We start from the raw sequence: 23,212 nt of genomic DNA, 5'->3' as shown, positions 1-23,212 counted from the left end.
TTAAAAGCGATATTGTAAATTGTTTACTTATCTCTTTTTCTATATATTTGCATAACTTCGATCCTAATTTCATGTTTTTTCTTGTGTCATTTTCTTGCATCAGTTTGTTTAATTCTTAAAATTAATCATTTTGAGATGCATTTTATGGAATCTGTATCAGTATTTTCTCTTGGGTTGCTGACTTAATTGTTGTATTAATTAATTTGAGTGTTTAATTTTGAAATTTTATTTTTGATATAATTTTAAAGGTTTTTGTTCAAGCGTGTACATCTGCCAAGAAATGTATTGAACATTATTGACTGATTAACCTCGATGATATATTCTTCTCTAGGTTAATTAGTGATCTCACATTCAATAAATATAGTCATTTCACATCTTATATTTCATAACGATCAATCTGTTAAAATTTTAAAAGTCACGAAGTGCCACAATACGTATTTGTAAGCTTTTACTGGATTCGCAGTTTTGAGTATATTTCTATGTTTGGTTTGTTTGAAATCGAATACGAATAATTCTAAATATTTGAGTAAGAAAATAAAATTCATTTCTACAAGTTTGCCGTTTGTATTTTCTGTTTATCAAAAAATGTTTTTATTGTTGTAATCTGTTTTTCAAAGGGTTACATTTTTATATTTTTTCGAAGTAAACAACTGGAAAATAGTGAGTTGCTGGCATTTAGGCAGGCATAATTTATACTAAGTTAATTTTTTTAAAAAAGAAGTTGCAACCCACATTACTTCCAAAAGATTTGATTACTATTTCAGAATGAAATAGTGGTACTGCTATTGTTATCGGACTGTAGCAGATCATCGGGAATGATTTCTTCCATAATATCTTCCTCTGTAATACATATTTCAACATAATCAGTAGATTCTCCAGAATTTTAAAAATTGGCACAAAGAATGCAAATGCTATGCTAAAAACAATAAGAACTAGATTTTGTGATAAAATTAAATAGACTAAGACTATTGGAGAACTTCAAAAATGGCATTAATTCTTAGGTGAATTTAAGTTAGGAATTTACCTGTTTCGCTTTTATTAGACGATGGTGAATTTAATATGGTATCTAGCAGATGTGAAAATGGTACTTCTCCGGTATGATTCGATGAATTATTTACCGATGGTATAGAAGGTAATCTTGTTGATTGCGCTAATTCATTTGTTGTTGATTTAATTGGTGGAAGTTTTCTGGGATATGATGATGAAGATGTTATATATTTGGTAGGTTGTTGCTGATCTTTCGATATCACAATTGAAGATGTCTTTGGAATTTGTTGTTGTTGTTGTTGTTCAGAAATTATTGCTAAGTCTGAGCTTAAACTCCTTCCTTTCTTGTATTTTTCCCCTTTATCACTATTATTATCATAATTTGATTTTTCAGTTGTTGCACCATCATTCCATCTCTCCTTTTCATTGCTTCCTTCGTTTCTGATGCTAAATTTACTGATAATTATCTCATCACATCACGTATTTGCGTCACTGACGATAAAATGCGCTGTCAACGTTATGGAACAAATAGTTGGTGAATGTAAGTAAAAGATGGCTGCAAAAAAAACAACTGAAGTGAAAGTATGCATTTTGTAAATTAATAACGGCAAAAGTACCTTTTATCTGAGGATCCCTTTGTATCAGTTGATATTTCATTGTTCGATAGAAAACTTTTCATAGTTCTATTCGATTCAGAATTAGCTGTTTGTTGCCTTTCGATAACTCTTATATTATCCTTTTTGTTGTTATTTTGTTTAAAAGATAAGATAAAATTCGAATCATTGTTACTCGTTTCATTATTTTCAATTCCAGCAGAATATGTTTCTTTTATGTTTTGTTTAGTTATTCCGGTTAAATTGAAATTAGATAAACTAATACTATCTTCAAAAAATTGGAAACAAAATGTTGCAGCATTTTCTTTCTTCAATTCTTCCAAAGAAATAATTCTCTGAAATTTAAGTGGAAATATTCAAAGGCTATGTTAAGTCTAACAAAAGATATATTTGAAAAAAAAAAAAAAAAAAAATTAGCCATCAAAATGTTTTTATGACATTATGATCAATAATTTTATTACCTGATGTATTTCTTTCTCGAAAACTGCTGCTGTTGCTAGGAATCGATTTTGCCTGAGGAAATGATAAATGATAGAGTAGCCAAGCTTCTGGTCCAATTTACTTTCATCCGCTTCAGGCTCATTATCCTCAGTACTTTCAATTGCAAGAAATACAGCGCATCGTAATTCCGCCTATATTTTAATATAAGTATATGAATCTTTTTTTTTTTCCTGGCCTATTTTTAATATTTTGAATTATTAGTTACACAAATGGACATCTTCACTGAAGTTTTTTTTGAATTCAAATTTTTAAGCATACTGAAGTGTTTTACAAGAAAGTAGTTCAAACATTTTGATATATTTTACATTTCATTTAACTGTCTTCTTTCAACTTTAAAGGATTTTACTGCTACAAAAAGCAATTCTTTACAGATAATACTTTTACCTTATAAGTGATACAGCATATCTATATTTCATATACTTCAACTAAGTTTAAACTTTAAATTTATTTAGTTTGGCTAACCTTAAATTTCCAATTAAGAGAATAATTCGGTAATTCATTGCCAGTTGCACTCGAAATTAATTAAATAATAATTTGTCATATTAAAAAAAAAAAAGGAAGTATACCTGTATTCTATCAAGCGTACCATTACGCTGTAATTTGTCAGTAATAGTTTGTTTCAGGTGGAGAACATCGGAATCCATTCATTCATTCAAATAGCAAACGACATATTCAATGATATTTCCATGACGACAGGTATTCAAGCATTTAGCAATATGATATGAATATTATATATCAATAATAATATGCTTGTGCATGATATCGAACTTTTCTCTAATGTTTCTCTCGTGTTGGAAATTACCAAAAGAAGGCTTACTTAATGCTTTTTGACTATTTTTTTTCGAAATTAGTTTATAGATTAAATAAATCATTTCAGAACAATAAATTCTCTTTTTTTTCTACATTATTCATTAGAGAAGTAATAGTTTAAGGATTACATATATGTAAAAGTCAAATCATTCAAAAAATATGAAATTATCATAGTCATATTGATTAGGTTAATTTCAAGAACGATTAATGCATTTAAATTTTGCAATCAGCAAAAATAATTTGAGAAAAATGGTTTATTGATGAACAAAATGTGAAAATTAACAAACTTTTAGCATTCATTGTCAATTTATTTTGAACATATCAAATATGGCATATAAGCGGGTTATCACTAAGATTTATATTACATTCAATGCTCGAATGATATGAATCGTCGGACTACGATATGTGATAACTCACAAATGAAATGCCTAATTCATAATAACAGATTAAATTAATTAAAATATTCATCAACAATTAGTCTGATAGAAGAAGTTAGTAGAAAATATTATAAGAAAGAAATAGAAATGTCTGAATTATAGAATGCGTGGTAGCCAGTTAAACCAGTGTGTGACAGTTAAATACAATTTAAATATAACAATCATTCAAAATTGTTCAACTTGACATGTGACGGATATGATATGGCAGTTAATGCTACTAAAGTTTGTTTTTATAATATATTAATTTTTAAAAAAAATAAAATGAAATAAAATATTCGTTAAAATCACATCGTTTACTTCGTTAATTATCACTTCATTCTACTTCTATTTCAACTAATTAAGCAAACAGTATTTAAAACGAAGAAAATTTATTTCAACTTATAAATCAAATAAAATTAAGGCAAAAAAAAGAAGAAAAATTTAAATAATTAGTTGACTATCACCTAATATGTTACTTTAAAATGAAATAGCATCAACTTTCCACGTGAAAGGTCAAGATCAAGCTATAGAGGGGTTAGTGTTTAAACTCACATTTAACTTATTCTAATAAGTTTTAATATTCAGTAATTATCTTAATAAAATGAGCCTAAATGCAATCAAAGAAAAATTAATGCATTGAAATGATCGAAACAAAAAATTAATAAAAACAAATAGCTAAATTTACTGATAATTAGGATTTCTACAAGTGTGTCAGTGAAGTTCTAATAATTATGTGAATTAATTTAGATAGCAGTACGATGATTGAGCCGAATAATTCAAGAGTAGCCAATAGTCCTGTACAGCATTAATTAATTTGATATGATAACAGTGATATTGTTCATCCATTTGTTTTTGGCGTCATTGATTATATTCGATTGTTTCCGGCAGTCTATCAAAACATACCATTCTCAATTCTGCTTTTTATAAACTGTTTTCTAGCAGTAAGTGATCAACCACTACTACAAAAAATGTTTTTAATGATTAGAAAATTAATAGCGGACATATTAGTGATATGTTATTCTTAATTTAAATACTTATGAACAAGTACGTACCATCATAGTTTGGTTAAAAATGTCCTAAAATACCTGGCCATAGTCCTTTTCTTGACTCTTTTCATCTCCTTTTATCTCATATTATAATTTCTGTAATAATTACGTATCTGCATAATCACTTGGTTAATAAAATGGCACAAATAAACGATAATATTAAAGTTTTTTCTTTTTTCTAGTTCAATAATTTCATTTTATATTGAATTAAATGAAATTTAGTCATTAAGGAAAATTAAATGAAATGTAATAAAAATTATTCATTAAGGATAAAATAGTCATTAAGGCATTAAGGATAAGCTATCATTGGTAATAATTAATTATTCTAAAATGAACAGTACAATCAATAGTTTTGTGTTTAGATAATTGATGCAATTGCGTTTTCGTTATTTATTTTCTCTTTCAATTCAGATGCTTTTATCTTCTGCAACATTAATTTTTGCCCATAACGTGCAATTGTCATATAAAATATCAATGAGCCACTGATAAGAACCATTGTAAACATAAGCAGTCGCCAGTTAGGCTTAATTATTATCAAACCACCAATCTAAAATTTAGTAGAAAAATGTTAAAAATTGCATCGATTACAAGTAATATTTTTATGAATAAAAGAGATGAATAATCTGTAGCAAATGAAATTATTATTTTTTTACCAAAGCGATTGTTTCTAGTATGTAAATAAATGAAGCAAGTGTTAGTCGATGGAGATATGATGCAAGAAAACTACCAACTGGTGCAAAAATTACAACTACAGGTAAGCATACCGAGAAATATTCCCAGGATTCCTGAAATATGTTCTCATAATTCTTGATGAATTCATTTAAATATGTGACAATAATTAGCAATACATTTCTCTTTTTGTTTTATATTAGAATGAAATGCAAAAGATTTAATTATTTCATCGTAATAAGTGCCAAAAACAAATTAAAAATAAATAAATGTTTTATGTATATTGTTAATTAATATGATTATTTTATTCAGATTTTATTCAGAATTTTATTCAGAAATTATCACCTGTTCAATTTCATTTTGCATAAATTGCCTCCAGAAAAAACCAACCATACTATTTGCTGCCATTAGTACCACAGATGTTGGTGTTGCGACTTTTTCACTTATTCGAAAAAGTAAAGTAAGTATTGAAAACGAATAAACATCAATGCCGGAACCGGCAACACCGGTAAAAATACCTTTAAAAATTAATTGATATGATCATTTTAGTTTCAATTACATTTGAAATAACTTTCATTTTCCTCTCAAAAGAAAGTTATGGTACGGTTAAAATTCTCTTACAGAATTCTCATTTGCACATTTTAACAGGATAACTACCTAATATGAAAAATGTGACAAGATGGCATCAGAAATTTCTATCAAATTGCGAAAGCTTAAAGTGCATCAAATAAGCTGAAATAAGGTAAAGGACAGTAGTATACAGAGCAAATATGAAATAATCTTCAAATATATATTTTTTTAAAAAATTTTATACCTCCAATAAATCCATTAATAATTAAAATAAGCGCTTTCGATAGAGTAAATTGATCAATTTTATTAAATGTTTTGCGCTTTTTTTCAGAATTTAAAATAAATAATGCAATCGCAAATGAAAAAAACACCGAAACAAATGTCATTTTCTTTTCTGCTGGTGACAATAAGGGGTCAACTATCTGAAAATTTTAGATCAAAGCGAAAATTCTTATCTACTAAATTCTAAATTTTGCGTTTATATTTCATTGATTCAACAATGCAAATAATTAGGTAATTTGCAAAAGGTATTCTCAAATTTTATAAGTACCAAATAAGACGAATTAATTGTCAATAAATTGTTGGCTAGAATTATTGTTCTAAATATTTTAATGAGGATCTCATATTCTGTTAGTATATTGAAAAAAAAAAAAAAAAAACAGATAGATTATAACGTACGTGAACCGCTTTACATTTTGTCACGCTTTTTTTTAAATCTTTTTTTTATTATGGCAAAATACTTCAAAGGAATAGAAGAAAAGTTAACCTCAAGTCCGATGATAACTCCGAAAATAGCACCAATTGTTGAAAATATTATCGAATGCCATTCAATTAATATTCCAGTGAAAAAAATAGTAAATGATGCAGCAGTTAAGCCTTAAGATGTGATAATAATGATAAGAAAGAGTAAAAGTTTTACTCTTTCGACCATTGGTCATTTCCAATTATTACTATAATCATTTATTTACTTCATTTTAGGCTTTTCATCACTAAATGGGTGAAATTTTTGAAAAAAAAAATTATAATATTACAAATTTAAAAATTAGCAACAAAATTTCATATTTATCAGCTTAATAATTTTTTATATTATAATGAATAAAAACATTTTGCAATAAGACTAAAACAGATTAACTTAACTGAATGACTTGTAGTCATATTGTTCATACTATTCAACTTGAACTTTCTAATTTTAACTTAATAATTTAATAATTAACTTAAAATCCACTTATAATTATTTATACGAAACGAAATATAGATTTATTTGAAATGAAATACCGCAAGACTGTATCATAAATGAAAAATCACGAGCCACAACAGGACTTATATTAAGAGCTAATGTCATTATTGGAAATGCTATAGCTCCACCACCTTCTGTTGTCATTCCTACAAATCATTATCATTATCATTCTTATTATCATTTCATTAAAATTACTTATCAATAATTTCCAACATTTTATTCTTGATTTCAGCATTTTAATCCAATTTAAATTCTATTTCTCTCAGAATTACTTTTTAGATCTTTTTTAATCAAAATATTAGTTGCATCTCATAGCAGAAAGACCTAAATCACTATTTTTTTCAAAAATGTAAAATCAAAATTTTCAAAAAAATTTTTTATAAATTTTAATAAAAATTTTTTATTAAAGTTCCTTTCTTATAATTAAATCATCTAGCAATAGTAACAATAATAATTCATTAAATAAGAGTAACATAGGAGAAAAAATTAGAAAGAATTAAACAATCAATAATTTGACAATAAATTATAATTTTACTAAATTTTTCTAACACTTTCTAATAGAGGAAAATATTGCGCTATAAAAAAATCAATGAATTAGTTATTAGTTATAAACACACCTCCAATTAACGCTCCAAAAATCATCACTATTGTCATCACATATTTATCTTTAAAATAATAATATAAATTATAACGAAAAACCAATAACCAATATATTGTTTGGAAAAAAATAAATGGTATGAGAAAACCTTAAAAAAAAGATAACCAATGATATGAATATTTTAATTAAATGAAGTTTAACTTAGCATACTTGTTTATCATTTTTTATAAAGTTCAATTCGTTTTTTTTGCAACTAAAATGTTACTTATTAAAAATTCCAAGAAAAAAAAAAACTTCAATAATTAATTGAAATGTTTGTAAGGTAGTAATAGCATTTATTATTGAATTATGGAATCATTACTTTACCAAATAATTTTCGATATTTTATCAACAATTCATCAATGCTTTCTTGATTTTCTTTAATAATTGTTCTTTCCTCGTATGAATATTTTTGCCCTAAAGTAAAATTTTGCATTGATTTGCAAATTCAATAATATGCTAACATTAATTGCATAAAGTAATCAGCGACAAATATAAGATTCTTCTACTTTTTTAGTTGTTAAAAAAAAAAAAAAAAAAAAAAAACGAATACTGTCAGTTTGAAAACAGTTAATTTAAATATATGCTAAGTAAACCTTAAAAATTTATCACTAATTAAAACTGAAATAAATTACGAAGTAAAAAAAAGATTAAAATTTCATTGTTTTATTTGCTGAAGTTATATTATATAATGCAATTGAATGAATAATTGTTAAACAAATTCCACTGACCATAAAATTACTAATTATTTTCAAATTTCTAGGATAATGCAAATTGTATATGCTAATTACATTTACTTTCTACGACTTTACTAATTAATTAATCTTACCTTCTAGGAAATATTTCTGAAAGAATTGCTTCAACTTGCAGCGAATCATTGTTGATATTGCTGCAACGTTCTTCACGCTTGTTGCATCGGTCATGTTGAAATGTTAGAGTGAGGAATGAAATGAAGGAAAGACTTGTTTGAAAATGCCTTTGAATAGAATGAAAGAGAAACGTATGCCAGTATGATGTTAAATTTTTTTTTTTTAAGACATTTACAATTTCTAAAATATCCTATAATTGCATCAAAAGATTCAAAAATAAAATTAATTGCAAACAAAATAAAATGAAATGAATGATAATCAAATATATCGTTAAATATAGCAAACATTTATTATTATTATTATTACTGTTCCTGTTATTATTGGTTACTGTCACTATTATTAATTATTATTATTAAATCATTAATTACATTAAGCATTTATCAATTTAAAAAAAAAAAAAAACAATTACAATATCATTATGCTTCATAAATGTTAAAAAAAATTAAAAGATAAATGTTACATTAAAATTAGTTGTTCAAACTTAATTCCATTTATAATATCTTACTTAATTTTAAAGTTTATTTATCTTTTAATTTAAAAAATCCATATCTTTTAGAGTCAAAAATTAGAATCTTATATATTTTAGTTTCAAGCTTAGATCTTAATAAGCCTAGATAGCGTAAGCTATTCATTCAATAATTTAATTTATTTCACTAGTAATTTTCATGTTTTTTTTAAAGCTATTAATTAAATGTACATCCGTAGAATGCTTTATCAAATCCTCTTAAAATTGTTCTCTATTAAATAAACAACAATTTTTTTTTGGTATTTAAAACTTAAGTAACTGAAATATTATCATAAATTCTAAATTTTTTTCTTTAAAGATTTCATTTTCAGATAAGGAAAATTTTTGATTGAGAAAGAAAAAATTGATCAAACAACAAATGTATTTTTCTCCTTCCTACTTTTTTCTTACGGCAAAATTTGAAGTTTAAAAATTCGACATCACTAATTGAGCAAATAGTATAGCAAATTAAAAATTTCCACTTTTATAAGCTAAAAAGTGTAAATAATCATTCCTTTGCAATAACAATTAAAATGGAAACTTATGTGTGTATGCTTCTAATTTGAAGGAAATTCTTTCCTTTAGAACTTTAGAATTTAAACGTTTATTTGTTGAAATTTTCTCAAATTTAAAAAGCGCAAAATTCCTTCTAAATTGTTTCAGCACAATTAAGCTAAAATGAAGTTCAGTTTTAAGGAAATGCTTCCTTCGATCCATTTTATTTTATATATTGATTGTTTATATATATATATATATATATATATATTTTCTTTTTCAATATGAAAAGCAAAGAATTAATTTTAAAAAATTTAAAGCATCAATTTCGGACCGTCTCAAATTCTTGTTCCAATTTTTTCAAACTGCTGTTTTTTTTTTTTTTAGTATACTGAAAAAATAAAGTTTCAAATGATATTCAATTGTTATTTCAACAAAAAGTGACCAGCACTACCTAATCAAATTACAAACTTCAGACTTATAATTTAAAGTTCTCCTCTTATTTACATCAATTTATTGCGTAAGCCACATTCTCACACAAACTGATTCCCTCCTTTATTCACATAAAAAATTAATTGATTAAATTAATAATTTTAATAAACGAAAATTTTGAAATAAATAGTTAGACATAGACATCTCTCATTGATTTCATTCAAAAGATTACAACTATTATCAATCGTAATGTGTATCATAAAGAAGCAAGTCCTATCTATTTTCTACAAACTGTGCCATCGACATATTTCCTTATCAGTTATCAAAAAGTAATGGTAATAGCAACAGGTGAGCCGCATACCTTTTTATCATTATCGTTATCGTAGCTTACCTTATCAGTCTTCATTTCAGTCGTCCAATTATAAGCCATTCACTCTTGTTTGTTCTTATTTGTTAAAAGCAAACGATTTTCAAATTAAAATTTCTGCGGACATCAAGATTAATTCATGGATTCATCTCAGGTAAGCAATAGCGTAAACAATTATTTAATATAAATTAAAAAACAATATAACTTAATTTATATGTCTAAAAAATCAGAACTTAATATGATTTAAAAATTCGAGTAAGAATTTCAGGAAATGAAGCATAATTCAATGAAATGAAAAAATAAAAACATTAAATTGAATTTTAGTAAAAACAAATCAACCATTTTTTTTCGGAAAATTTCCAGGTCATTTCATTTTATTCCTACCTTCATTGAACAATACACATAAATTATTTATATTGTTAAAGAGATAAAATCCAGTTTTTAGCCATCAACATCATCAAATGGATATGTAGGATCTTCTAAAGATCAATTTCTATTTAAAATTTTAATTATTGGCGACGTTGGCACCGGCAAATCATCCATCGTGCAACGCTATGCTCACAATCTATTCACACAACATTACAAGGCTACGGTTTGTCATAAAATATTAAAGTTAACAGAGTTTTATATGTGAATTTTGCATCTTTACTTTTAGAACATATATATCCATTAGCTGCGATAACCTTTCAAAAAATTTTCATAAAAAGTTTTCCTTTCTTCTTTTTTTAAAGAGACATTCTTCTTCGTACATTGAAAAAAGTTCAAAGATGAAATTCAGAATTTTAGGTTGGTGTTGACTTTGCAACAAGAACTTTGATATGGAGTGATGAGGCGACATTAAGATTACAGCTATGGGATATTTCAGGTAAATATTTGAATTTCATCTATATTTCATTCTCTTGTATGTTTAGCATAACATTATTACGAAATACTAGTGTATGCGATTAAAATTTAATTTTTTTTTTTGGAATTTCAGATTCTAATATACAAATTATTTTCTTAAGGAACATTTCTCTTAAATAATATTCAAATGTTACTTTTACTTAGGTCAAGATCGATTCAGTAATATGACACGAGTGTATTATAAAGATGCTCATGGTGCTATCGTGGTATTCGACTGCACTCGTCAAAATACCTATGATGGAGCGTTGCGCTGGAAAAGTGATCTAGATAGTAAAATTACTCTTGCTACTGGAAAACCATTACCTTGCATACTTGTTGCTAATAAGGTATTCTCCATTCCTATATCTTAATTGAAGATTATTATGAGAAGTTTCAATGGATTAACTACATATAATTGTAATAAGGATTTCGAGTTACGCTTTTCGGCGCTAACGTTTGAATATTATTTCCTGTAAGAAGAAGAAAAAATTCTTTTTATTGTTTAAATTCTTTTATTTTTGATTCTTTTTAAATTTTTATTCAACAAATACGATTGTTTCATTGATATGAAAAGTATTACTTCTCAGAACAGAAATTTTTGACATGATACATGATTTAGGGAATTTTATAGTTAATAAATTGTCTTATAAACTGTTGGCTCATAGCTCTGTTCCTGATTGTTCCTCACTTCCTTCCTTCCAGGCTGATCTTGACAACAAAATAACAAGTGGAAAGCTGGAGGAGTATCGTGAAAAAGGAGGCTTCTTGAATGCTTTGAAAACATCTGCGAAATCAAATTATGGCATTGAAGATGCATTTGGCTTACTAACAGAACAAGTATGATTAAATCGCTTCTTTTCTCAAATTTCTTACTAAATGTACAACATTCAGAATACTAAAATTGAACTGGAGTTTTTCGAATTTATTTACAGATCCTTGAAATAAAGAAGAGTGGTCAATATGCAGTGCCATATTCTCAGGATGATCAAACAATCAAAAGACTACATTATACACCGGAACGAAAAAGAAGAAAGTTCGGTTTGAAGTGGCGATCATGCTGTAATTGATATGCTGTCGTAAATTACTGCTTTATGAATTTCATGCTAGTGACCCTAGCAAACCATTTTGGAAGAAAAATTCAGAAATTTTTTTACTACTTATCATGCATTCTCGTAATGATAAAGAAGACAAATGTGATGCAAAAGTTTAAAACCTCGTAAACCTTATGAAAAGTTTGAGGTTTTAGTCCAAGTAACATTTCATTGCATGCAATCACCATCTGATGACCCAATTAGTCCACAGTCTCTTAACTTTTCCTCTGTCGCGGTTCTCGCACTAAAAAATTATTTATAATTTTTCCCTTAGATAAAGGAAATCAATAATAGTAGATTTCGCCAAAACATACCATCCATCTCGAATTATGCTATAGGTACCAGGTATACTCAGATTTACCACTGTACTTCCTTCGCGATTCACATTACCATCTCGTTGAAATACTATGCCATCATCTATTATCAAATCTAATTCTGGCCATAAATCCTTGAAATCCTATAATTATCTTAGTGAGATAAATGAAAAATATGCTGACATGGCAGCTCTTAAGCATTTTAAACCTCCTAAAAGAAATCCCTAAACATTGAAATTGCAGTACTCCTAAACTGTTAAATTCAAATTCTTCGAAAATTAACCGTTTGAAATCAATTGAGTGATTCAACAAAGAAATAAAGGAAGCATTAGCAAAAAAGAAAAAAAAAAACAAAAAAAGAAAAAAAAAAGGAACTTGTATTTAAAATTAAAAAAATATAAAAATCACTGGCCTAAAAAAATTAAACACAAGTATTAAACAAGTAAATTTCACGATGCATAACTTATTTCAAACATACTTCAATGCATACTGGACTGCTTTGATCATTGGAAATGTTAGCACTGGTCTGTGCAAGTGGAACATCATCTAAGCGAGTCATCAATGAACGAACAAAATCATGATCAGGAATCCGAATACCGACTGTTCCATGTTCTGGATTGAAAATGCTTGGAAGTGAAGTAGAACGTTCAAAGATTAACGTTACAGGTCCCGGTAAAAGTGTCCTTAGTTGATTATTATCAATCGTCTGATGACACCATCTAACAATAAAATCAACACTTATTTTTACCATTCATACCCATTCACTGCTACTTATTAGCAACATTTATTATGAATCTGGAAGATATTAAACAAACTAACAAACCTTTGAACTTCTCGAACATTGCTAACAAACAGACCAAGAGGTTTTAAACGACTGCGACGTTTCAACTTATAAAGTTTATCAGAATTAGGTAATGCTGTAGCTACACCATATACTGTATCTGTTGGTAACGCAACTATACCACCCGATTCAAATATTTGCAAGCAACGACAAATCGCCGCACTATAGGCTATAAACAAATGTGCATACACTGACAATTCATAGAAGTAATTCCTAAAGTTTCATTAGCGGGTTACCTCTCACTGACGTATTAGATTAATAAAGCATCATACTTCCACCGAACTCATTAAAACAATGTCTAGAAGATTTCACGGTTACATTATGCTTTCCGTACTTGCTAATTATATCAATATCAAAGATAGCACAAAAAGAAACTAACTTGACTCAGACAGTCTTATTATTTTCTCCATTTCATTTGTTAATCCAGTCATTGATACCGGTATGACATCAATTAGATGAACCCATTTACCTTTTTAATAAAAGCAAAAATTATAAAATTTCATGTCATATCCCATCAGAATACAATAATTATTTGATTGATTCAATAAAAATACTTATCTAATTTACTTTACATACTCGTTCTTTCTTCGATATTTTAATCTGACAGGTGAAAGTAAAAGTTCGAATAACCACTGCATAAGGTAAGTCACATCATTAAAAAATCTTTTATAAGCAGTATGTCGTGACATCACAAAAAAATGAAGTCTTGGACAAAATACCGCTTAATACAACAATAAGATTCCTTCGAAGAAACTTGAATGAAAGCTCCCATTATAGATGTTTTAGTTATATAATAATACCAGAAAAAAATATTAAAAAGTGATGAAAAACACTAAAGCAATGGAAACAAAGAATGGAAAACTAAAACAGAAGAAGGATGTAGCAAGTGAGAAAAGAGAATATACATAAGCCAATTAAAGAATTATAACAAATTAGAAAGTCCTGAGCATCAATCTTACTTCCAAATACCATTGTAGTAACCTTACAAAGAACAATGTAAGACCATCTACACCTCATGTTTGAAAATAAATAGTATCAATCTGTTTTTAATTGAAAAACGGGATGATATTATAAGTTAGACATATTGAGAATTAGTCCTCTTTTACATTCTTATCTTTTGCATCTTCTCTTAGCAACCAAACGAGGTGACGAACGACGCAAACTTCTTTCACCTTTAACTCCTCTGTGGTGATTGTTACGTGTCTGAAATTTTTACAAGGCATAAATACTCAAACCAAAAAATGAGCTCTCGTCCTTGGAAACCACAAAAAGATAGTATTTAAAATAGTTTCCCAACAAATAAGATAGGGCTTTTTCAATAAGGCGTTTTTCAATTACCACTATTTTTATTCTAGAACACTTCAGCTTTTACAAGTTCTGATCAGTTTGATCCTCAATTTTATTCATAAGTACTGCACTAATTAAGTCATAAACCTCATATGACAAATAAGTCTTTCGAGATCCCTTTTGTGGATGATTTATTCCAACGCTAATAAAACCTCCAGATTTCATATGTACTCGTCGTTCTCCAATGCGTGTGTCTGGAAGGGAAAAGATTTTTCAGTAAATGAAATGTATAAACAAAAAAAAAAAAAATACAGTGATTTGTAACTTCCAGGAAGCCATTTTTTATGGAAAATATATCTATACTAACCATAATCTTTTCCTAAGCTACGGCTTCTAGATCGAGATATTTGACGACGGTCATGGTAGTATGACCTCCGCCTTTCTGATCCTAAATGAATCGGATAATGTTCTCTGGCATTCCTCTTCCCGAATTCAGCGTCTTCCGTATATGGGGTTGGATAATCAATTCGTGAGCCACAACCTTTTGTAGAGTATATTTACTAGGTGAAGTTTTAGAAGTTGCTCAATGCAGTATATTTAATGAACATTATCCTGCAGCACAATAAATGATATCAGATAAAGAAAATTCGCAATTGAAGACAGGAATTATGAAACCTGTAATTGAACTAAACCTGAAATCATCAAAACTATAATCAGATGGATATTATTTTATGATAAAACATACGAAAATCGGAAATTTCGGACATATTTCGGGAACTCATTGGCATTTCACCGGCATCAGAATATGCCGCTAAAGAATCATCACGCCAATTCTGCGGAAGTGATAATGGTAAATCTACAGGTAAGGAATTCTGCATAACCGGCAATTCTCGGCCATGTACTGCAGTATCACTCCGCAGTGCAGATTCAGTGTTCTGTTGAGAAAAACTACGTGGTGAAGAATAATCAGAAACTCGACAATCAGTAATGAAATTCAGCGATCTATCTTCTGAAAATTTTACGCTTAGCAATACAAATAGTTTGATGCATTACAATAGAAATATTTTCACCAAAATTCTACTGTATTTGATGAAAATCCAATTATTTCAATAAATCAGTGCAATTTCATTATAAAAAACTATCCGGCAGATTTTCTATAAAATTTACCAGCAATCGGTCCATTTGGTTTCGTCGTAATTGTAATCAGCAATTCTTGAAGAAGTTCACGAGCGCGTACAACTTGTGCCGGACTTAAACTGTTATCGTTGGCGATCCATGTCTGTGCATCTAAATTTCGAATTTTACTAAATCCATGAAAAGCATAGCTGTATACAGAAACTTACAAAAATTAAATCGCACCCTCATAATGGAGCAGGAAGGACGGGAATGTTGACCTACTTTTGCACTTAGAGAAAGCCAAATTAATGAGGTACTTCTTAATTATTGAGATAAAGACAGAAAACACTGAGCAACATTTTGGTCCAACAGATATTGCAGAGAAAAAGTATGTTACGAATAAATTAAACGTTGTTTCGAAACCACATTATTTCTCGCTGTCAATCAATCTCTAAATCACTAAAGCAGTCACTAAGGAAAAAAATTAATACAAAAACAAACTCTGTATGTTATCTGCGTTGAGCACTGACTGCCCTCCTAGCAAATCCTCAATACGCCAATTTGCCAAGCCTGAACTAGAAAACTAATCACTGCTTTACAGAGCGCTGAATATGTGGAACAATTTATGTTGATGGAACAACCGGATGGAACAACTAGCATTTATGTTGAAGCGTTTACGTCAAACAATAATTGCCGAACCTTTTTAAGATGTAAAAATTTCACATGAAGTAAACTTTCCCCTGCAGCAGAAATAAGAGTACCATAAGAAATAAATATCTGAGACAAAACAAAACAATCAGAGAAAAGAAAAAACCACTGTTATTAATTTTCCCAGAAATTTCTTCCGTGACAAGCTGAGATTCGGTTTGCACAAAATAGCTCGGCATTCGCCCACTGCCATATCCTGATGGCTGTATTCGACTAGCATTACGATTAGTTTCATCATGTAAACGATTTTCTTCATTTCTGGCTCTTTCCAAAGCAATCATTCGATCGCGTACTCGATAGTGCTTTGCTAATTCACGTTCCCTTAAAATGATCTGCTAAAGGAAAATGTTTCAGCCAAAATGAAAAAAAAAAAGAAGTAAACACATTACCAATGCCTTTGAAACAAAAACTCAACCGAGATAACTCCTAGTGATTTTTCCAGTTCCTTGGTTTCTTTATCTTAATAACCTCCCACGTAATTTCGTGCTTTGAGAAGTAACTGTCTAACTTTGACGAGATATGTGTTCTATTCCGTCACTTTTATTTCAGATAAAATATCTTGCATATACAGCTAGATTAAAACTCCATAGCATTAAGCTGTTGTTTAAGTTTTATTTTAATAACCTCAATTTCCGGGATTCATTTTGCTTATTTTAATCTGAACTGCTTATATAAAATACCATTTCCATTCACTTCAGTATAAGCATATTTGAATATGCAAAACTATGATTTCCAAAATTCATAAAATCGAACAATTCAGCTGAATCGTCACATTTAGCTGAATTGACCACAGCATTACATCGCTTCCATGAAACAATGTTGATTTTCCCGAGGTCATCACCTAAGTCCAGTAAAATATAAAATACTCACTATATGATTGATGTTGAGGACCATTAAATGCATAACAAAGGTTTTCGAAATCATTCACCCCAATTGGCATAATTGAGTGCATTCCAGTCACAAAAATTCATGAAAGAATCTATTCGCTGTAATCTTCCACTTGATTTTTCACTTGATTAGCATTCTTATAAAATTTCGTCACCCATAAGAAAATTGCTCAAAGAGCCTCAATACAATCCATTCTAATTAGGTTATTTGAATATTGAAGTCCCGCATCCTTAATATTTCCCCTGAATAAGCTCCAATAAATCTCGCACGTACCAGCAATATCACTTTTCGATTTCTGATTTATTCAAAAACTATAAAAGTGATCTGGAATGCTTTCGATTACTGTGCATTACAGTACAGAAGTCAAGCATTTGGGAAATTTTTCTGAAGGAAAAAATATGCAATACATATTGAAATAGTAGCGACAGTAGTCAAATGTAAAACAGGCAACAAAGAGCCATTAAGAAATACTTGTAGCTGATCTATTTAGTGTCATGAAAAGTAACTCCATATTTCATACCAGTATTCAAGAAATATAATTCCAGTGTTTTCTCTAGCTTAATACGAACGTTCAAATGAGAACAAAATTAATATCCAAAAAAAAAAAAAAAACAGAATTTCATTCAGAATCCATTCCGTTCTAACAAAACAGCAATAATTTCAAAAAAGATCTGTCAATGGCAGAAAGTGCCTCTTGTTCATGGATGCAGCTATATGAGGAAGACAAATGCTATTCGGAATGCAAAAATCATTCGATATAGTCTTCTTTAAATTCATAATTTGGTTTTTCGTTCAACAAAATGCTCCAGAATATAATAAACCATATCATGAATGTGCACAACACAGGTTTCGGAACTAAAAGCTGACGTTATCGAAGCTTCAAATTGTCAAAATGAGAAATTATCAACAGCAAAAATTGAAGAGAATAGTTCATAATTCAGTCGCTCCAACCTTTTCTTTTTCCACCACAATAAGAGACAATTACCAAATAATCCTGATAACTTTAAGCCAACCAACAGATGCCATTATTTATCCTATTTCACATATCCGCTTTCCCGTCTTCTTTTTAATGTCTCTCCTTCGATTATAGAGAAAGTACTTCATTTGCAAATATCATGAAGAGGAGCAGCAGTAATGTAAGACAAGAAATTTTAAAATGTGATACTTTGCAGTTGCACTTGTAAGTGTTAGACAATATGACAATAATTCGCGTGAGACGAATAGGAAATCTACTGCAGCAGCTGTCAAGCTAAGAGAGTCCTATCTTAAATTATCCTCCTAATATTACCGTGTTTCCAAAAAATACAGTGCTTATTAGCCTAATACATTCTTAAAAATGAAAAGCACGAATGAAACAACAGCCGTTTGACCTTTGACGACATGAATGTAAAAAACAGAAAACTTAACAGAAATCAAAGCAGAACGTGCAACATACAAATATTCGCGACTTTTCATTGGTCCAGTTCTAACTGATGCAATCCTGGTAGCCTGTCTGCTTAACTCACTGTTGCTATTCAAGCGTTCTCGATGACGATGTCTTTGATGGCCTCTTGGTGAACTGCTTTCTTTCATCTTCAATCCTTATTGAATTTCAATTTTAATTTACAAAAAATTTTTACTAGAAATTTTGACTTTTCGCTGTTGATATCTCCGTAAAGCATTTTGCACATATATAACAATTGGGACGTTAAAAAACAAAGTGCTGAAAAATAATTATGAAAAATATTTACAATTATGATACATGAAATAACGCTGCTAAGCAATCTCATCAAACCTAAATATTACTCGATGTTAGAGTGCCAAAGGTACAAGCTATACGCCTCCACCACCATAAACTTGTAGCAAAAAATAATTAGTTATATTCAAATTCAGAATATAATAACTAGTCTTATACACAAATCTTCATTTCCAAGTATCAGTATTCCCTTATAATCCATATGCAAATTGTTCCAATCCTCTCCGTATTCTGCCTTCATCAACAATAAGTACTTGTGCATCATCAAAACCAATCAAACTCCCATATCGATGATTCAAATTATATGTTCATCGCTTCCAACTTGCACATCTGGTATAAACATAAAAACTGCATATAGTGCACGATGTACTATCTGATTTTGTCAACGTATATACTAAGAAACGTTTTTTCCTTCAAAATTACACGATCAATTAAAATAACAACGTGAGATTTTTGTAACGGTCATAGCCGTGGGATGATATAAGCAATGGAAAGCCCTGCACTTAGCTTGATAAGGCAGACTGCTAAAACATCCAGTATGTCCCTCATCCATCGAGAGCAATGATCAATTACAAAATTGCTGCAATTCGACGAAATGACAAACGATGAGCTTCAGCACTGACACCGAGGGAAAATATTGTCGTAAAATTAGAACGTAGAGCAGCAAAAGATATCATAATAGTTGAAACCAAACAATAGTAATTCAGAGACAAGAGACATCACGAGTCCGTACTTGAGAACCACCAAGAGATCTTCTACAACACATCGTTGATGCCTAACTTCATTCCTTTAAAATGTTGCTTTCAGTTTTCTCCCCGATCGATAGACGAATGATGGAAAATTAATGCAAAATTACAAATGTGAACGTGACAGACGATAAAATGATGCCGCTGCTAACCACGCCTTCGCTCTACACATATTCTGATTTGATATCACAGTAAACTTCCACGTAATCACCGCAAGCAAAACAAAGATGTGAACTTGTGAAAGTAAACTTTCTTGCAAATATGCGTCGTTTTTGATATTTCTTCTGCTTTGAAGATGCATATAGAATAGGTATTATAACAAACTACCACAGAAACACTTTTTTCTAAATGAACACAATTTTCCATCGTTCTCTTCTCTTAACAGGAAAATTCTCTTAATGAAATACTTCAACTACATTTTGACGTTAACTTTATCTACCATGAAATTTTCACGTCGTTCGAAACGGTTCTGATGATAACTAAGCGTATTTTTTGTCACATATTGGTCTCTTTCAGCAGCAGGGCTCAAACTGCGATCTCGCCAAACAGTTCGTCTTTCTAACACTGGTACCTATAACGATGCCAATAATTTTAATTGTAAAAATTAATTAAAATCATGAGTAATTGAAATTTTTATTGATTTCGCTACTGAAATATTGTTCAAAGCTTAATTATTAAAGTTTTTTACACATCAGAAATCAAACAAATTTCACGTACCACGCCACGTCTCGACAACCTTCTGCTATGTTCTATTTGTCGACGATACATAAGCATCAAAGCCTGCAAAAATTATTCCATTCTTTCATTACCTCCTACACCATCTTCCTCTATAATTATTTCATCTGGTTGAATTTGATGAAACATTTCTGGAAATACCACCTGCAATACGGAAACACTTATTATATATTCTCTCCCTCAAATACTTTTTGCTTTCACGTGTCAGTTTGGTTGCTAAAAGATTTCTTACTTCTGACTTCTCTTCTTACTTCTGACATTAAACAGTGCAAATTCCATCAATTCCTGCTCATCCTCACTGGTAATTATATTTTATACTTTCTTTTATATCAAAACCAGTAAAGATTTATCAGTGACGCATTCTTTGTTCTTTAATCTTTCCAAACTCGTCACTTCCAGCATTCCTCCTGTTCATCTGTAACTAATGCTATTAATGTTACTAATAATGCTATTTGTAACAATAATGTTCTCAATAATGTTATTATTACTTAATAGTTTCTTAACACACGCATACAGTCACATATATATACATATATATATATATAACACACACACACAATAATACTCCACTAACACGGAACAACGACGACTGCTTCTACAATTTGTCTGGTTCCGTCACAAAAGGGAGCGACATGAAAACCGGAATCCCAGATCTTTTTTGGCAGTTTACCTCGCTGCGTTTATATTAAAATAGAACGCCACGTGAAGTCAGATGTTTTCTTACTTGTTTTTGGGAAAGATTCAGACTTTTCCTAATTCCAAGGATCTCGCATAGGCGGAGGAAGGTACAGGTATTTGATGTGTGGACAACTTCAGAGTTTTTAAAATTTATCAGTGGATAAATTTTAAAGTGTAATATTGTGTATACATGCATAGCAGTTATTTCCATTGATAGCTTAGCTTAGTTGAATGTATGACTAACTTTTTTGGCTACTAATGACATCTTTAATGACATTGTTATTGTACATTGTCGTAACTATGAATAGTCGTGTAATTATGCTTTTTTTTGATCCTTGAATGAGTCGTGAATTTCAGGTCCTCTGTGAAGGCAATATTCTTGATTGGACTTTTTTTTCAGTTAAATTTCAACTTGAATAAATAATCTAAATTGTGGAGAATGAGGATTGAAAAGTGTTATTTTTGCTCTTCTAATATCTACCCCGGTCACGGGATTACATTCGTCAGAAATGATTGTACCGTAAGTTTTGATTGTGTTAGCGAAATCATAAAGTTAGTGTAAATTAGAGATGTGGAAAAGGATCATTGTGAAATATGGTGCAGGATCGGATCACATTTGCACTAACTCTGCTTTTAATTTTCGCAGTGATCTTAGCAATTTGTACCTCTTCATCCAGCTAGAATAAAAAAATATTTTTATATTGTTTCTTTTTTTTTTTAGATTGGAATAAATGATTTGTATTCATTTATTCATTTGTAGTCTGTTGCTGTGGACTGAAATAAGGATTACATTTAGTCTAAGAATTCTCTAGGTGTTTCGATTTTGTCGTTCAAAATGTCACAAATTGTTCAAGAAGAAGCGTAATCCAAGAAAGACTGGATGGACGAAAGCTTCGCGTATGGCACGAGGAAAAGAGCTCAAGAATGATAGCACATTTAACGTTGAAGCACGGCGTAATGAACCACTGAAATACGACCGTCAGTTGTGGCATGAAGCAGGTGTATTTTAAAAAGTTACAACAGTTAGTGACAAAAGTCGTTTAAAAGACTATTGCTCAAGCTGTTTTATTAGTACATCTCAAAGAATTTCAAGTTGTTCTGTCATCTAGTGCGCGAAAGTCGAAGACTGATTCAAGTTTAATATTTTTGTAGTGTGCAGTAAATAATAACCTTGTTTTCAGCATACAAGCTTTTTACTTTTCTCTTTTCCTTTGAAAAAACAGCTGTTACTTTTGAAATATATCGCTATCTTATTCAGTGATTCTTTTCAGGAATCTAACAGATACAAATATAGATTTGTTCCCTCCCTTTGGCTACAATTTGTTAGTTCTTCTTGTGCAATTATAATCTTTTGTTTTGCAGTTGATGCCGCCAAAGAAATAATAGCTTTGCGTGAGAAACGTTATGGTGAACATATCAAAAGAACTCTGCAACCCGGTAAGGCCATTAAACGTATTGGTGATCTACAGAAGGCTCGAAAGAAGGTGTATTTGATACGTGCCCCATTGCAATCGAAAAAGCAGGCCAGTAGTACTGAAGAAGTTCAGCAGAAAATGGAAGAAAAGATGGAAACAAACTGATAAATTTTTGTTGTGTTGTGGGTTGTCGTTTTGTACATTTTTATTTGTGATAATGCTTTTGTTAAGATAAAATCACTGTTCGTCATCTAGATAATCTCTTGACTGGGCTTCGAAAATCGTACATTGCAGCATTCAAAGCAAACATTGACCTGAAAGAAAAAACGGTGGCCTACGTCACATTCAGTGTCAGTTATATTGGGATAATAGTGTCCAAATTCATCGCCAGTTAGAGCACTACACAACGATGCAATCGTTGGTTGGCCTTCGAGAGGGTTTTTGCGCAATATGGTGAAATACTGTGCACAAGCTCTTCGGATTTTTTTTACTAATGTTAGTGCATTGGGCAAAGAGTGTATGTGTGTACGTATGTATGTATATGTGTGTACATATGTAGATATATATATGTGTGTGTGTGTCTGCGTGTTCGTGTATGTAAGTCATTGGAATAGGTAGTGG

At 29.8% G+C, this 23,212-nt stretch overlaps 6 protein-coding genes across 8 annotated transcripts; 2 read left to right on the top strand and 4 right to left on the bottom strand.

The window, feature by feature from the left end:
- Positions 1 to 760: 760 nt before the first annotated feature.
- On the bottom strand, positions 761 to 2,746 carry Bm12810 (Uncharacterized protein; the record flags this gene model as incomplete). Its single annotated transcript, XM_043080140.1, has 5 exons — positions 761 to 840; positions 1,025 to 1,434; positions 1,605 to 1,936; positions 2,063 to 2,233; positions 2,669 to 2,746. The coding sequence occupies 5 exons, from the start codon at positions 2,744 to 2,746 to the stop codon at positions 761 to 763; spliced, it is 1,071 nt and encodes a 356-aa protein (XP_042936074.1).
- A 1,986-nt stretch (positions 2,747 to 4,732) lies between these two features.
- Positions 4,733 to 8,410, bottom strand: Bm3600 (amine oxidase-like protein, putative; the record flags this gene model as incomplete). Its single annotated transcript, XM_043080139.1, has 9 exons — positions 4,733 to 4,921; positions 5,028 to 5,159; positions 5,389 to 5,561; positions 5,858 to 6,035; positions 6,380 to 6,489; positions 6,889 to 6,996; positions 7,468 to 7,596; positions 7,815 to 7,904; positions 8,317 to 8,410. 9 exons carry the CDS (start codon positions 8,408 to 8,410, stop codon positions 4,733 to 4,735), a joined length of 1,203 nt encoding a protein of 400 aa, XP_042936073.1.
- A 1,884-nt stretch (positions 8,411 to 10,294) lies between these two features.
- Positions 10,295 to 12,104, top strand: Bma-glo-1 (Ras family protein; the record flags this gene model as incomplete). Its single annotated transcript, XM_001899775.2, has 6 exons — positions 10,295 to 10,309; positions 10,601 to 10,747; positions 10,942 to 11,020; positions 11,203 to 11,384; positions 11,740 to 11,874; positions 11,970 to 12,104. The coding sequence occupies 6 exons, from the start codon at positions 10,295 to 10,297 to the stop codon at positions 12,102 to 12,104; spliced, it is 693 nt and encodes a 230-aa protein (XP_001899810.1).
- Positions 12,105 to 12,296: 192 nt separating this feature from the next.
- Positions 12,297 to 13,714, bottom strand: Bm6652 (yrdC domain containing protein; the record flags this gene model as incomplete). Of its 2 annotated transcripts, XM_001899774.1 has the most annotated exons (5): positions 12,297 to 12,372; positions 12,443 to 12,585; positions 12,921 to 13,161; positions 13,266 to 13,452; positions 13,663 to 13,714. In XM_001899774.1, the coding sequence occupies 5 exons, from the start codon at positions 13,712 to 13,714 to the stop codon at positions 12,297 to 12,299; spliced, it is 699 nt and encodes a 232-aa protein (XP_001899809.1). The 2 variants fall into 2 exon arrangements, with proteins under 2 accessions (XP_001899809.1, XP_042936072.1); XM_043080138.1 differs by lacking the exons at positions 13,266 to 13,452; positions 13,663 to 13,714 and having other exon boundaries at positions 12,921 to 13,001.
- Positions 13,715 to 14,393: 679 nt separating this feature from the next.
- Positions 14,394 to 20,537, bottom strand: Bm12809 (Uncharacterized protein; the record flags this gene model as incomplete). Of its 2 annotated transcripts, none has more annotated exons than XM_043080136.1 (10): positions 14,394 to 14,486; positions 14,718 to 14,824; positions 14,938 to 15,111; positions 15,316 to 15,579; positions 15,738 to 15,857; positions 16,188 to 16,256; positions 16,501 to 16,715; positions 18,718 to 18,854; positions 20,203 to 20,334; positions 20,481 to 20,537. In XM_043080136.1, 10 exons carry the CDS (start codon positions 20,535 to 20,537, stop codon positions 14,394 to 14,396), a joined length of 1,368 nt encoding a protein of 455 aa, XP_042936070.1. The 2 variants fall into 2 exon arrangements, with proteins under 2 accessions (XP_042936070.1, XP_042936071.1); XM_043080137.1 differs by having other exon boundaries at positions 16,504 to 16,715.
- Positions 20,538 to 21,615: 1,078 nt separating this feature from the next.
- Positions 21,616 to 22,756, top strand: Bma-rpl-24.2 (60S ribosomal protein L24, putative; the record flags this gene model as incomplete). The annotated part of the gene is made up of 3 exons (XM_001899771.2): positions 21,616 to 21,696; positions 21,989 to 22,175; positions 22,539 to 22,756. 3 exons carry the CDS (start codon positions 21,616 to 21,618, stop codon positions 22,754 to 22,756), a joined length of 486 nt encoding a protein of 161 aa, XP_001899806.1.
- Between the last annotated feature and the right edge of the window lie 456 nt (positions 22,757 to 23,212).

The sequence above is a fragment of the Brugia malayi genome (genome assembly GCF_000002995.4).
Source record: "Brugia malayi strain FR3 genome assembly, contig: Bm_v4_Chr3_scaffold_001, whole genome shotgun sequence".
In the NCBI taxonomy this organism is placed as follows: Eukaryota; Metazoa; Nematoda; class Chromadorea; order Rhabditida; family Onchocercidae; genus Brugia; species Brugia malayi.
Note: the sequence above shows the minus strand (reverse complement) of the source record. Positions and strands in the feature narration are given on the sequence as shown.